Source organism: Filicampus tigris, chromosome 12 (assembly GCF_054856515.1).
Source record: "Filicampus tigris isolate MCC_2025a chromosome 12, RoL_Ftig_1.0, whole genome shotgun sequence".
In the NCBI taxonomy this organism is placed as follows: Eukaryota; Metazoa; Chordata; class Actinopteri; order Syngnathiformes; family Syngnathidae; genus Filicampus; species Filicampus tigris.
This window is the reverse complement of record NC_141228.1, coordinates 2,958,879-2,975,503: the sequence shown is the minus strand read 5'-3', so window position 1 is coordinate 2,975,503 and position 16,625 is coordinate 2,958,879. Positions and strand designations below refer to the sequence as shown.

At 41.1% G+C, this 16,625-nt stretch overlaps 1 protein-coding gene across 6 annotated transcripts in view; it reads left to right on the top strand.

Moving 5' to 3' along the window:
* pde4ba (phosphodiesterase 4B, cAMP-specific a) overlaps positions 1 to 16,625 on the top strand; it is a 199,516-nt gene that overhangs the window by 104,385 nt on the left and 78,506 nt on the right. Inside the window, exon 1 of one of the 6 annotated variants that reach the window (XM_086046218.1) lies at positions 12,797 to 13,329. The exons of the other annotated variants lie outside the window; for them this stretch is intronic. Coding sequence (XP_085902344.1) covers positions 13,229 to 13,329 — 101 coding nt within the window. The 5' untranslated portion in view covers positions 12,797 to 13,228. Of the gene's footprint in view, positions 1 to 12,796; positions 13,330 to 16,625 lie in introns of those variants that run through there. 6 annotated transcript variants of the gene reach the window in all.

Below are 16,625 nucleotides of genomic sequence, written 5' to 3'. Positions count from 1 at the left end.
CTGATGAAGACCTCTCAGTTTGTCCGTTTTTGTTTTTGAATGCGTGTGTGTTGATGGAGAGACGAGGCTTCCGAGTGCATGAGAGAGGTTGGAATCTGATTCCTATACTCGGGTTGCAAACAGTGTTGTGTGTGTGTCAAGGGACACACATTGTTGTAGCCATGGGACTAAGCTGCACAAAGAACACTTAGAAAGGAAGAAGTGCCCCCTATTTGCCCACAGGAAGTATACCTAAACACACAATGATCTACTTTGACGTCACTGCACTACTCTAATCATGTAACTGGATAACCTGGGATCTCCAGGAGAGCCTGGCCTGGAGGTTGCCTTGGTCTCTATCGTCTACTGGCATCAAACTCAGGCTCCAAAGCAGGCTGACCATGACAAGAGTAACATAAAATGGGTAGTTTATTTTACTGCAGTAAAACGTATGGCTCTATCTATTTCAACATGTTCTTGCAACAGCTTGCCTTCACTGATGATGATACTGATGATACTGCAAATTACATTTTTGGGGGGCAGATTACTTGAATATAATGCTCAGCTAATATATTTCATAGCCTGACCTTGCACAAATTGTGGAATTTTTCTGCTGCGTTTGAAAACTTGGACACAGCCGGGGCACAGCCGATTAGGAGACCTCAAACCGTATAGGGAGCAGATATGTGTTAAATGAGGTAATCCAGTGCCGTCCATGAATACAGATAAATCCATGCAGGATATAGTTATTTAGTATTCCTCTGTGTGTGCCAGCATTTAAGTGAAGCCAGACCTTTTGTGAATACTTTCGAGTGATAATCAATGATGCCTATCCTTGTTGCAGGTCTGAAGCAACACAAAAGATGCCAAGTCATAGCATTAGTTTTAGTAAATACTGAAAAATACTAAAGATAAATACTGATGCTAATGCTGTGAGTTGTCTTATACTTTGGGGCACCAAAAGAAGAAGAATATGCATATATGATGCAGTTGCATGATGTAAGCACGGTCTCCCATTAAAGCAAGACCTCCAGCATCGCCGTGTGTGTCTTGATGGTACAGTACCATACTTGCTTCTCAAGTTAAGGAGTTAAAGTAGCGTGTGCTATCATTTTTATGTATTCCCTGTGATGCTTGTTAGCTTCTTTTTAGATGTAAAAATTGCCAAAATTAGGACGCATAAAGTGAACCTGATGAGACTGGAGCAGATTATTTCAATTTCATTATTCCTAATCCTGGTCAAATCTGTGTTTGTTCTTCACAGGCTCCAAAGTGGCGACCTGGCCAAATCCGATTTTTCATTACAATCCAGTCAGTCAGAGGCCAATATTTGCGGGTGAAAAGAAAGCGCATGGCATGGTACCCTTGTTAAATGTGGGTGAAAATCAAGTAACGAAACAAATGTAGTTAAAGGGTGATCGAGGGTAAAACGTAACAGAAGACTATGAAGAAATAATGGGTGACATCTTACGTGCAGCAAAGCAAATGAAATCATTAGCGGGAGAATTGCGATGGCGATGGAAATGAGACAGCGGAAGTGATTTGAAGCTTTGAGCTGTGTTGAAAACCACAGCCATGGCAACCCAACTGGGTTGTATCATTTATGTATGCACACATTGTCAGAACACGCATGCCCTTGAGCACAAACACAGACTTTTAACATGAGTGTTTGGCGACAGTGATAATTACATGGTACATTATTGTGCTGGTGTCACTGGAGGCCTTTGTTGCAGTTGTGACATATTTGAGTGTGTGCTTGTGCCACAAAGACAGTATGCATCTCATCACGATTCCTTATATTTGCTGTAAACTGGCAGTACAGACCATTTGAAATTCATTTGAAATGCCCCTACATTTTACCAAAAATTATTTACATTTTAATTAATACTTCCACTTTGAGCATGTAAATTGAAGAAAGATGGTATATTTCATTATATTGTATTCATTCATTTATTCATTATCCATACCGCTTATGCTCACAAGGGTCGCGGGCGTGCTGGAGCCTATTCCAGCTGTCTTCGGGCAGTAGGCAGGGGACACCCTGAATTGGTTGCCAGCCAATCGCAGGGCACACAGAGACAAACATCCGCACTCACAATCACACCTAGGGGAAATTTAGAGTGTCCAATCAACTTACCATGCAAGTTTTTGGAATGTGGGAGGAAACCCACGCATGCACGGGGAGGACATGCAAACTCCACACAGGGAGGCCGGAGCCGCGATCGAACCCGCGACCTCTGAACTGTGATGCGGACTAGCTAACCAGTCGACCACCGTGCCCACAGGAAGTATACCTAACACATACATATCACAACTGCTCAGGGCTCAGGTAACGACCAATCACGGCTCAGCTTCAGAAAACAGGTTAGCCGTGAATTGTCGTTACTTGAGCCCTGAGTAGTTTCGGTCATGTGTCATTTTCAGTTGACAGAAATGGCAAAATGGCTGCCCCCTGAGATGGCTGAAAACATGTGGATTAACTCTTATTCCACAAATGTAATATTTATCAGAATGCCTTGTTCCAACTTGTGGGCTTGCATGGAAAATATTGTTGAAAAAATATGTTTTTTTTGTGAATTGTGGCACAATTATCACGCCCGTATCACAGGCGTGAATCAGTGTATTTTACGCGTAGCGGTGCGAAGATGCAAGCGTAAAAACAATCTTTTGCGTACATGTGGACCGTTTTTGTACACGCGAAACACATTTTGGAACACACAAAACATGCTTTTGTATGCGGTACTTCACATTACATACACGCAAAACACATTTATGTATGCAGTATTTGACATTACGCTTACATAATTGTGACATAAATCTAACGCCATACAGTATAGTGTATGCATGCAATAGATTTAAAAGTAGGAAAAATGTTTTTTTGAAAATGTTCTTTTAGTGCCTGAAAATACAAACATTTAAAAACAGGTCTGGCAGTGGAATGTTTTGAAAATAACAAAGTTTTAGTTTTCTGTGAAAATAAAGGACATAATGTGCTAAGTTGGAAATGCAATACAATAATGGCAAACTACAGCACTGTTTTCTAAAGATACCAAATGAGCGCATATACTGTATTTACTGTCTGTTTCTCTGAAGCATTGCATTGCTTGCATAAATCAACTTTTAAACTTAAACAAACTCTACACTGAAAAAGGTTATTGTTGAATTTACTCAATTTTATTTCGTCTGGTGGTTGCATGACATAAAATCATCGGGATCCAGATACATTTTTTAAGGAGATGTATAGTCCACTTAAAAAATGTATATTCAACACCTAATTTTTAAGGGTTTTTTTTGTTGTGGGTTCATGATGGATTTGAGAAAGAAGCTGAGAAGAAACCTGGGTGTGCGAGATGTGTTTACATGTCATTGCCAATTGCTGGCCTGCATGCTTATTACCGAATTTTCAATCATCTTTGCAGGGCTGTGTGAATGAGAATCACTTTGATGACATTGTCGTATTTACGTGGAACTTTAAACAAGCACACACAGACAAAATTCCCATTCATTCATACTTGTTGTCGAATAACCATACTCTGAGGTGATTACTACTTAGACGTAATATAACTCCGCTAATGTAAGCCATACTTTTGAGATTGCGACTTCTATTTTCCACAAGTCAAATTTAGCCAGTGTACACTTGTTTTGTTGACAAATGTAAATCAATTCTTTGGTTACTTGAGGCTGGAGGATCAGAAATCATCGATGAAATGTGACCTGTACATGGTTCACCAAACCTGAGCTGAGGCCAGGACAAGAAACAGAAACAGTGTCAATTTCAGAGGGACAGGCAGTCATACAACACAACAAGCTGTCGGGTGTTTAAAGGACAATTGCAATGGGATAGATGCGGTGACCAATACCGGACTGTGTGATTGTACATACAGTATATGTAATTATGCATTATTTTTAAATTTTTGGTTTGTGTTTAGTGAACTGGCCTTTCATTACATTTTGTATTGAACTCTGCGAGACCTCTCAAGAACAGAAGGAGGATTGATTCAGAATCATCCAAACTTTTTTGTATCATGCTGTTTAAAACCATCCTGCCTGATGAACCTGAGAAGTGAAAGAGGATTATTTTCTGTATAAACGCTCCCTGTTTTATCGAACTCAGAAGAAGTTGCACCATGAAGAGCTCAGAGATAACCCGCCTGCCTTCATGAGACTACCTTGTGATGGTCAACTGTGGGACTCCAGGATGCATCGCCTGTCTGTGTGTGCCACTCGTTGTTCATTAATACTTGCTTTACACGTTCAAAAGCGATGAATCAAATCAAGTGAGTCATTGAGTCGAGACTTGCAGAAAGCCATACACAAATAGGAAACAAAACAATTGTATGTATTTATTTATTCCAAGCCTAATCAAGACTATGACGATGGCATCATCCAGTCTGGAACTTCCTATCAGCCCCATCTGCTTCCGGCGTCACTCCTGGGTTGGGTATGTGAAGCTAAAGGAGATGTGGGCAGCCTTCCTGGTGATTGTTTTTCCTGTTAAAATGTGTACTAACGTGCATGTGAGTAGCTATGTAGTTGGATGACACTGTCATCCTTGGAGTTTACCTTGTGTTGATTGCTGTGCTGGTCGTCACTGATAAGCAGGGGACGTGCACTCAGTGTAGGGAACGGAGGCAGTGGCCCACTCCCTCCTTGTGTTCTTTCCTTTCCCCTGAAGGGTAAAAAAAACAATGATTACGTTAAACTATGCGCCATTTTAGATCCATGATCAGTGCTTTACATTGATTTTCTTTTTCAATTCAGTAATGTCAATGGTTGCATAATTAAGATAGCTGAATTCCATATTTCGTGTTCAAATACATGAGAAGAGCAGCTGCGAGAGTCACTTGGGTCATGAGGCAGGCAGTTTGTGACACGTGGCCTCACACAGGAGACATTGGTGTTTCAAGAGCTGGGCACTTTACCCTTTTTTTGTTGGTACGTCCGCCGTCCGCGACCGGTGTACACATCCGTCCTCGTCCTTCTGTCCTTATTCATAAAAATTATCATCCTCCAAAGCCGTCCGTCCTCGTCCTTTTAAAGCGCTTCCGTCCTTACATTCCCCCCCAAAAGTGTCCATTATTTGAGCTGGCTAATTTCCTATGCACATCCACTTACCAGCTGGGAGTATCGTGAGTGAATTGAATTGTTTACAACTGTTTAACTAAAACACATTTTAGGCTGCCAACAACCACCATCGTAATGTGATGATGAAGATGATGATGATGATGCGGACATCACGAGAATATTTCAGATTGCGTAATAACTAGTGCTGTCAAGCGATTACATTTTTTAAACTAATCGCAAAATGTTCCATAATTGATTGTGATTAATCATATTTTTCAACAACAATTTTTTACAAAGCTTGGAACCGATATTTATTTGAGTAAAATTGTGAAAGTAATGTGGAAAAAAAGAAAAAGTATATTTTGATTCAAAGACTGTTCTAATAGCTTTCTTTGATTTTTGAATACGATTCTTTTCCTGTAAAATATAACTGTTGAACGAATATGGTATTTGAATTTGGCTTTGCAAAGTGCGCAAATTATTTTGGAATTCTCGCCGTCTAGCAACTTTTTAGTAAAACTATATAAAAGTCTGTCTTTGCGACAGTAACTCTCCTCTAAGTGAACTGAGGTCAACTGCCACAGGAAGTAAATAAAACAGAGTTAACTGAGTTAATGAAAAAGAGCACACCAGTGTTGTGCAGGCTTAGCAAGACAGTCTTACTTTTCAAAAGAAACCAATACAACATGTCAGCCGAGGCTTGACCCGGTTAGGGACGATTAGAGGGACTGACGAAAACCTACCACTGTCCTAGCTTAGTCCATCCTTTTTAAAATAGTTCTTGTCCTCCGTACGATGTTTATTTGTGTGAATTAAGATGGAATCAGTTAGGCTAATGCTATTGTGTGCTATGTGTTACAAATTTTCTTCAAGGGATTCAAAATCAAAAAGAAAATGTTTAACCCAGTTGGTATGGTTGAGTTTCTATTTTTCTCTGCTTTATAATTCTTCATTTCCATGTAATTTCTTACTTTGGTATTTAGTCTTGGTGCCAGCATTCATGTGCAATTTTCAAAGCTCATTGTAAATTTGTAGTTGATAAATCAAGAGCTAATTATCCTTTATTTCGAATAAATGAATTTTTTTTTTCATTCATTGTTCTTGATTGACGAACCTGAAATTAATCATTGTTTTTAACCGGTTTTTGGATTGCTCTCGTACCGATTCTATGTCGTGATAAGTGTTTATGTTCCTTGTAAAAATTTACTGTTTGGTGGTTGAAGGAGAGATAACTAGGCCCTTGAGGGCAATGTTCCCTGTTGTGCACTACCTACTTAAAGCATGTCAGAATCAAGATCATGTCATTTGTCATTTGACAGATGAGAGTTAAATGTATACTCTCATCTGTCAAATGACAATCGTATAGGTCACAGGTTTTTAGAAGCTATAAAACAGTTTTACATAAAAAAGTAAATAAAACGCATCAAAACTTTTGAAAGGTTTAGCACCAGAAACATATCTGTAAATTTCTTTCACAGCCATCCCTGCGTGCACATTCTGTTTTTTCATACTGAAATTCTTCTGCTTAACAGTGATATTAATGTCCGAATGGGTCATATACAGGATAGTGTGTCAATAAATGCATTCCGATATGATGAACAGTCACAAATATGCTTTTTCTGTTGTTCTCGTTTTAAAACAGTGGGTAAAGAAGGTAGACCAAAGCATTGCATTTACACAGATACAACTTAATTTAGTTGAATAGCTAATATGCCTGCCTAACCCGACTTCATCAATCAGACTCTGTGCAGCAAATGCAGTCCCCTATAAACAGCCCAGTATTTGGACTACGTTTTTTTTTTATTCTACCAAAGTATATGGTGCAAAATGAATTATTAAATTGCTGTAGAATTAAGTGAGAATGAGTCAAAATAAGAAATTACTACTTCTTAATTTGGCCACTGATGTGTGCGGGCAGCGTGGGATCGATTCCCGCTCAGTGATGGTGTCTGTGTGTGTGCCCTGCTAATAGGGTTGCGTCAGGAAGGGCATCTGGCGTAAAATGCTTTGCCAAATCAGTGATGCGAATCGAGCGTGCGCTTGATTTGCTGTGGCGACCCCTGAGGGGAAAAGCCGAAAGGATAACAACAACTACTTCTTAATTTGCTGATTCTTTTTTTTTTTCTGAGATCAATGTTTGGTTTGCTGTGTACTGTTTGAAATATGGACATTGAAAGGTTGCATGCCTTCTGGTTGTCACAGTATGATTGGGTCTGACGTCAAATGGAATAGAGTGTGTTGTGATGCTGAAAGGGGCAGCACTCCACCAGCAGAGATTAGATAAATAACCCATTTTGCAGGGAGAGGAATTACATGTATTCAGGTTGTTGGAGGATTTATCATCACTTCTTCCTTCCTTGTCCTTTCAGCATGCAGTTCAGTTCAGCATGCAGTTTTCTGCCTCCTTTCCCACAGTTCTACTTGTCTCGTCTCTTTTGCCTGCTAAAAAGAGTTGCATTAAGTACCGGTGGAATCATTCACCCGTCTATTTTCTATGCCGGTTGTCCTCATTTGGTTTGCGGGTGAACTGGAGCCTATCCTACCTGACGCAGCAGGCGGTGTACACTCTGGACTGGCCGCCAGCCAGTCGCAGCATTTGTGTGATTGATAAGCACAAATCACATGCAAATTAGACTGTTTTCATTGTGTGACTCTCGTTACAATTCTTAGAAGAGCAAAGTGGTTTACTTTGGTAGTCATAAAAACAAACTTTTCACATGATTTCACAAGACCATAGTTGGCAATCACAAGAAAATCCATGTTCAAACAAAACTGAATTCATCCCTAGTTTTTTTTATAGCATACTGAAATTGTGTGTTTGTAATTGTATTCATTTTATCAGCATGGGCCGAAATGGCACAGTGAGTCTTAAATTGATGAAGTTATGACATTCTTCTGCGATTCAGTGTCTTTTAATAAAAAGTAAATACTTTAATTTCAGCTGAGTTTATTAGTGGAGTGGGATTGCTTTGTTAAACAATTAAATGTGTGAAGGAATAGTAGTACATTAATATACATTATCATAAACAATTGGGACCAAATGACCACTCTTCCAACTCTACCTTTTAGGAGGAGTTTTACAGTTTAAAAGCTTTAAACAAGCTTTAGAAGAGTAAAATGGTTTACTGTGGTTTAAAAATAATGTAATAATTGACTAAAAGTTTTAAACTACATACTGTGTTTTTTCATGAATCTCACTGAGTAGGCAGTGTGTGTGCCTGTGCACACCCAGGGCCACCCAGGGCTCCACCCATGCCTGTCACTGCAAGCAAGTGCAGCGTTTCCCAACCACTGGTAGGCATACGGCGGGCTGCACGGTGGTCAACTGGTTAGCACGTCCGCCTCACAGTTCAGAGGTCGTGGGTTCGATCCCGGCCCGGCCTCCCTGTGTGGAGTTTGCATGTTTTCCCTGTGCCTGCGTGGGTTTTCTCCCGGTACTCCGGTTTCCTCCCACATTCCAAAAACATGCTTGGTAGGTTAATTGGACACTCTAAATTGCCCCTAGGTGTGATTGTGAGTGTGGATGTTTGTTTGTCTCTGTGTGCCCTGCGATTGGCTGGCAACCAATTCCGGGTGTAGCCCCCCCCAACTGCCCGAAGACAGCTGGGATAGGCTCCAGCACACCTCGCGACCCTTGTGAGGATAAGCGGTATCGATAATGGATGGATGGATGGATGGTAGGCGTACACCTAGGGGTACGTGAACACATTGCACGGGGTACGTGGGAAAATGTTATAATTTATTTCCCAGCTTCATGGGTACAACTATTTTGGACATGGAAGTTGATCCAGTTGTTGGACTGATGAATCAGGGTAGGCAAAGTGCTAAGTGCGCTAATGGACTGGAACAAAACCTTGATTTAAAGCTGTATTCACTGGAAAAATGAATCTTTTCACCATTTATTTCTGCATTTAAAAATGACAAAACTTTAGTTAGCCCACTGTAATTATCAGTGCCCAATTTTGTCTGCATCTGTGGTTAAAAACACATGTTGTCAGATTTTTTTTGGGGTGCTATTTTTAGCTGATATCCAAATGGCTTTGAGGTATCCAGGGTTTCTGCGCGTTGTTAAAAAGCATTACAAGTCATTAAATGGATTTTGTGAAAATGAAGGCCTTAAATGGCTTTTACACACTTAACAACCCTTAAACACAATGTCCAGAGGCATTGAAAATAAATACAATTGATTGAACAACACTGCGGTGAAGCGTGACTGTGTCAGACATGGCTGGTGGGCAGCGCGTCGGCCGCCGCACAGAGGCGGATGCCTGTCTTTGATGCGGGTTAGGCTAAATCCTTCCCATTTGAATAAATGAATGAATGAATGAATGAAGCCTGAAATTGACTAAAATCAGATCAAACCTGCAGTAAACTGGATCAAACTACATATAAAAAAAAGAGGTCTGTCCATATGCATGATTATTAGGTACATAAACCAGACAATATTATTATCATTATGAGGTATATGTTGAAATAGTGACAATATGCTTCAGCTGAACTTATCATACTCATTGTAGTGAGATTTGTGCATTTAACATTCTAAGAGGTATAGTAAAATTCTAAAAGGATTGCGTCCCTAGGACACAGGACCCCACCACTTTATCACGTCTAATAGAATGAAATGCTTAGATTCCCGTTTTCCTGATTGGTGACCCATCTGTTGGTCCATCTTGCATGCCTCTTCTTTTCAACGTGAAATCCATGACCTATCTAGTTAACTGATGGCAATCAGATGCAGCAAGTCACTGCCATCTCGTGGCTGCAAGTATCAGAGGCCGCAGATTCCTCCCCGACAGACCTCTGAGAACGGCCATGGCGCCCTCTAATGTCTACAGCGGCGTCATGCCGTACTTGATGGTAGTTGTCTGTTTTGCAACCTTTGTGATTTTTGGATGAATACTTTGCTGACTGATTGCGGTTTGCTCGCCTCAACAGGCTTTATAGCCACACTCTTTTCTATGAGCCATGATTTAAAGATGAGCTATCCCTTTAGGCAACAGGTCTTTGAATAATGTTTTACATAAACTATTGTTTGAAAACATGAAGGAAGTTACAGTATAGTCATTAGTGAGAGTATAAGTCTGAACATAGGCCTTCATACACTCCGGACATTACATACACCAGCACAATCGAATGACATACATTGTAGTATAATTTTTGCACCAATATGCCGCATCTGTACACAGAGATGTTGGATTTTGCAAGGTTGCAGTTGAACAATATCTTTATTATTGTTTGGACTGATGTTATAATGCTACATCATACACATTTTTGTTACCTTGATCAGCTACGGGCAACATAGTGGGTGTGTGCTTAGCGTGTCTACCTCATATTTGGAATTGAAGCCTCTAATTGTCCATTGGCGGAGTTGTGAGTCTCAATAGATTTTGTTTATATGTGCCCTGCGATTGGCTCACGACGCGTCCAGGATGTACCCTGCCAGAAAGTGGACTGGCAGCGGCTCCAGCTCACAATTCTGAGGTTGAGGGTGTGAATCCAGTGTAAAGTTTGCATCTTCTTACCGTGCACGTGTGTGTTTCATCCAAGTACTCTGGTTCCTCCCACATTTAAATTGAAGACTGAATTGTGGAAATGGAAGTGTCAAGATAGTCTCTATGGCTAGGTTCACATCGCAGGTCTTAATGCTCAATTCAGATTTTTTGAAAAATCCGATTTTTTTGTGTAAGAGTTCATATTACATTACAAATGCGACCCAGGTCTTGTCTGCCGTATGAACACATGCCTTGCCAAAGTGACCCGCATGCGTAGAAGAAGAGACGACGTCAAACCCGACGTTGTGTTTGCAGAAGTAAATATGGTCCAGCGTGTGTCGGGGCATCAGTGAAGCAATTAGGTAGGAGGCAGAAATAAATACAGTATTTGGTGAAAATCACGAGGTGACGCTTTAATATCTCATTTCATGGAGACATCACGAACGATGACGTCACATCATAGCCGTGCGTAAAAAATGAATCGATCTGAACCGTGGTTGAATTACTACTATCATCATAAATGTTCATTTTATGCTTCATGTTTTAAGTGAGATTAAATTTAAGTAAAATATGAAGTCAGTAATGTTACTTAACATTGTGTTACATTGTGAGAGGAAAAATAATAAAATGATAAAAGGAAATAATACTTAAAGTGGAAATCAACCCAAACACAATTTTTTCAAGAACATGTTCCCAGCAGGCCCACAAGTTGAAACACAGCATTCTGATTAATATTGCGTTTGTGGAATATGAGTTAAGTAGCAAAATCCACTCCTTTTTTGCCATCTTAGGGGTCGTCAAATTTGCCACTTCTGTCGACTGAAAATGACATCACAGTTGCTCAGGGCTCAGGTAACGACCAATCACGACTCAGCTTCAGAAAACAGGTCAGCCGTGATTGGTCGTTACCTGAACCCTGAGCAGTTGTGATGTCATTTTCAGTCGACAGAAGTGACAAAAGGGCCGCCCCCAGAGGTGGCTAAAAAGGGGTGGATTAACTCTTATTCCACGAACGCAATACTGAATGCCTTGTTTCAACTAGGCTTGCATAGAACATCCATCCATCCATCCATTTTCCATACTGCTCGTCCTCACAAGGGTCTCGGGCGTACGGGAGCCTATCCCAGATGTCCTCGGGCAGTAGGCGGGGGACACCCTGAATTGGTTGCCAGCCAATCACAGGGCACACAGAAACAAACATCCACACTCCCACTCACACCTAGGGGCAATTCAGAGAGTCCAATCAACTTACCATGCATGTTTTTGGAATGTGGGAGGAAACCGGAGTACCCGGAGAAAACCCATGCAGGCAAGGGGAGAACATGCAAACTCCACACAGGGAGGCCAAACCCACAACCTCTGAACTGTGAGGCGGACGTACTAACCAGTCGACCACCGTGCCGCCCTGCATAGAACATATTCTTTGAAAAAATATGTTTGGCTTGACTTTCCCTTTAAATATAATAATTTCTGGTAAAAGAAATCAATAAAGAGTTGACTAAAGAAAGTAATGGATTCTTTGTCACTTACCCATGTGAACAATTCATTCATATGTGAAAATATGTAATCAAAAGTTGTGAGACACTTTCACAATAGATAAAGTCAATACATCAGTCAATAAATAATACATATTTCACACGTTGCAGCCCCTCAGCCTCACAAGTCTGACTTTTGGGGTCGGAATCTCCGCTTTGGCTTTCCTGTGTGAAATTTGCATGTTTTCCCTGTACTCGGACTTCATCACACATGCCAAAATCATGCATGATAGGCTCGTCAAAGACTGATTCATTGATTTCTTCTTGCATTTGAGCCCATCGATTTGTGCAGGTAGAACTAAAGATTGACAAATTTACAGTAAAGCACGCACGCATAACTCTATATGAGTATCTTTGTTCGATAGTACAGTACTGTGAAATATCATCAGGCACAGTGACCCCCTGCAAGCGTGCCAGATGCCACGCACTTCTGTCACAAGCAAGACAAGGTGGACGCATTAAGATGGAACTAAAATCTGCAGTCTGGTTTTCAATTTTCAAAAATGTATTTTTCAGTCAACTGAGGTTGTGTTGAGCGCTCATGTTGTTCTCAAACACATATCCGCTTAAAGGTAATGAGGCTCCTAGTGACGAGTAAATCCAGAATCCATGGAATCCACTCCAGATCTTGAATGTGCCTTTTTACTCTGCTGGGCTGCACTGAAGGGAAGACACAAACGCACACACACTCACACACGCACACACACACTGTGGGGAGGAACTACAGCCTTGCCAAACAGAGCCCACAAAGAGAGAGAGTGTCAAAGCAGACAAGAATTGCATGATGTGATGTGAGCTGTATGTGTGTGTGAGGATGTTTGAATGTTTGTTTCACTACTTTATTAGTGCCCACGATGGTGGGTGACTGGTGGATATGCTGAGTAACTTTTTGCAGCCATGTATATGGTGTGTAGCTTGAATGTCTGTTAAACTGACACTGGGTGAGTGTGATTGTTTAATAGGTTTGAATAGTTTCAACTTGAATGGCAGAATGTGTAATTACAGTGTGTGCGTGCATTAATGGCTTTTAAGATGCGTGACATTTATAGCTAAAGACTGTGTGTGTGTGCAATATCTGCTAGTATTGGCGTGCTCCTGCTGTCGTGTTTGTGGTTCCATATGTGTGCCGGGTAGTGTGTGCATGTGTGTGTTGGGGCAATGTACCGGCGTTCACCTTGTGCCAGAGGAAGGGTTCATTTTGACTTCAGCGAGGAAGTCATCAGGAGACTCCATGCCGCCACCCATGGCCACTCTAACAGGTTAGGACTATTGACATCAGTACGCACACTTATTTCAGTATGTCTTTATTGTAAAATGACAGTGGTTATGTTGTTCTGGTCGCAAGTGCTTTATCTGGAGTCAGTTTGTGCTTAGACCAGCTCTTGCCATGGACACTTGTCCAACATTATTTCAGGCTTCTGCTTGCTTCCTTCACCTATCTAATGTGTTTTGGGTTTTTTTTGCTGCATGTGCTCGTAATCAAGATTACGCTCTCTTACCATATTAGTTAATATTGTATATTCACAAGTTACAATGAAGGGGTTTTCATTATGTGGGAAGTAGGCCAAATTAATGTTTTCTATGGCAATGAATAAACACGACAGGTGCAATTTATGACTCACTTGATTGTAGATGGATTTATGAACAAAAAACACGTAAAGGAATGCACTTTTGAATGCAGACATTAATCCATGCATCAAGGGTATGGTTGCATATCTTGGAGAAAATGACTCAAAGAAATCCTTAAAGAGGAAGTCAACCCAACCGTATTTTTTGCAAGAATAAGCAACTGCCCGAAGACATCTGGGATAGGCTCCAGCACGCCCCGCGACCCTTGTGAGGATAAGCGGTATCGACAATGGATGGATGGATGTTCTAGGCAGGCCCACTAGTTGAAACAGGCCATTCTGATTAACATTGTGTTTGTAGAATAGTATTATATAATAGAGTGAAGAAACAAAATCCACCCGATTTTTGTCACTTCTGTCGACTGAAGATGACATCGATGTTGCTCAGTGCTCTGATAACGGCCAATCATGGCCGAGCTTCAGAAAACAGGTGAGCGGTGATTGGTCGTTGCCTGAGCCCGGAGCAACTGTGATGTCATTTTCAGTCGACAGAAGTGACAAAATGGCCGCCCTCTGAGATGGCTAAAAATGGGTCAATTAACTCTTATTCCACTACCGCAATATTTATCAGAATGCCTTGTTTCAACTAGTGGGCCTGCATACAACATATTCTTGAAAACAATATGTTTGGGTTGACTTCCACTTTAATGTGTGTTAGCTTGAGTTTTTGGGGGTAAATATCTGACTTGAATCTTCTTTATTTTCCTTTGTTTGAACAGATCGTGGTAGTGCTGGGGTCCACATCACTGTCTGTTTCATCAAAAATGACACACGTGAGAACACGCTTCTCCACGCTTAGCAAGGCATGTGCCATAGATGTTCAAATTCTTAAAATTGAATAGATAAGCTGTTGACTAGAGCTTCGCTTCGTCGATCGGTCTATAACCTCTGAGCGGTATTTCCGGCCGACTCACAAGGTCCCAATCCGCCCCTCGTCGGCGACAGCCAATCACAGGCGAGAACATAATTTTCACGTCACATGCAGGCGCCGCACAAGCAGACACGGCGCCAAATTAAAAAAAGAAAACAAATAAAAACAACAGACACACACACACGCACAGCGTGGTGATCGGTGAAATAAAAACAAAATGTCGTACGTCGTTGCATCTGTGGGACCGAAAGGTGATATATTTTATATTGGATCAATTCATTCCGAGGGTCAAGGTTGCTGATGGCTTTTAACCCTTTAATGGCCGGACCAAGAAATTGTCATTGAAAAATGTTTTCCTTACATTTCCTGGTTATTAGGGACACAAATAACAAAAAAACATGAACATTTAAAAAAAATCCCTAAAATTGTAGTTTTTATAAACCTGTGCCAAACGGCATCGCTGGCCAAACTGTGACAAAATGCGTTTTGGTTACAAAATATGCCGAGCCATGTGAAATCCTGTTTTTGGATTATTTATTGGCTATTTCAAAAGAAATCTTACATCAAACTTGCTCAATTGGCCACAAACAATAAATAAGCAAAGAAAATTGTCTTAAAATAGCAATGCTTTGAACACTGCTTTGGGATTCAAGCAACATCAGTTGTCCTTCTTGTGGTATGTTGCAAAGCACGGATTGCTTGCCTTGAGACAGAGGAAGTTCCTACATTAGGATGAAATCCCACTGCATTGCTAAGGAGGGTTACACACTTGTTGTCATTCTACTTGACCGTGACAAGCCCCTCTGAAGATCTGTAGTCAAATTCTCCTTTCTTGTTCGGCTCATTGCCAGCCCTTCATCAAGGGAGCTCCACCAGTGCACTTTTCACAAGCTGTGCCGATGCATTTCACACCAAAATTTGATTCCAGATCATGAACAGGCTGTAACCCGTGTGGAAGTTGTCGCAAAAGACAACAGACAGTCTTGGCTCAGGGATGGTCTTGCAGAGAGTCCGCACCACTTTGGCTCCCAGCAGAAGCTTCTTATCTTTCTCACTTAGTGTGAAATTGAAGAAGGTGGAGGCTGCTTGGTAGAGTAGCAGGTCATGGCCGATTCCAGAGGTACTGGCCTGACTGTAGATCTTGAAGCCAAAACGATGAGGCTTGTTTCGGATGAACTGACGCAGATTTCCTGCTCTGGTGCCTTTGTAAGGAACCATGAACTCATCCACTGACTGCTTGAAAGTAGATGGGATTTTGAGGCACTGCTTTCGCAAGATGTCAAACAGTGAGCGCATCTTGTGGAAACGATCGGCTCCTTCTGCAACTTGCTGGTTGTCATTGAAATGGATGAAACGACGTAGCATCTTGAAGCGGTTTTGTGACATGATTTCTGCAAACATGGGGACATGTGATACTATGGCCCAGTAGTCTTCAATGTAGGAAATTCAAATACTCCCATGAATAGTAACATAGACAGGAAGTGTTCCGTCTCTGCAATGCTTGTGTTGATTGGATCCCCCAATTGTTGAGCAGAATAGTGATTGGTGTGGTAGACAATGTGCCTGATCATCTCCTCCGTGAAAATCGTTTTGAAGTAAGCGAAAGGTGTCTTCACTTCTTTAGGGAGGTCAAATATTTTTTCTGGAACCAGGAATGGCTCAACTCAATAATTGATCTACAGGCAAAAGGCGTTGTTGATATTCAACAAGGTCCATCAACTTGCCTTTGTCTGCAGAAATCAGAAAGCCTCAGTGACTAATTCACACATGCCATGCTTTGGCAAGACAATAAGACTCTCTTCAAGGTTTGCATTTGAATGGTTGGACATTCATGTCAACGACTGGATACTGCTGTTAGATGCAAAGGAGTTGTTCATATTCTACAAGGTCCATCAACTTGTCTTTGTCTACAGAAATCAGAAAAGTTCCGTGACCAATTCACACATGCCATTCTTTGGTTTAGACAAGACAATAAGGGTCGCTACAAGGCTTGCATTTGAATGCTGGGACAACCATGAGTCTTTAGAGTCACTGAAACATAAGAAATGAATACTGA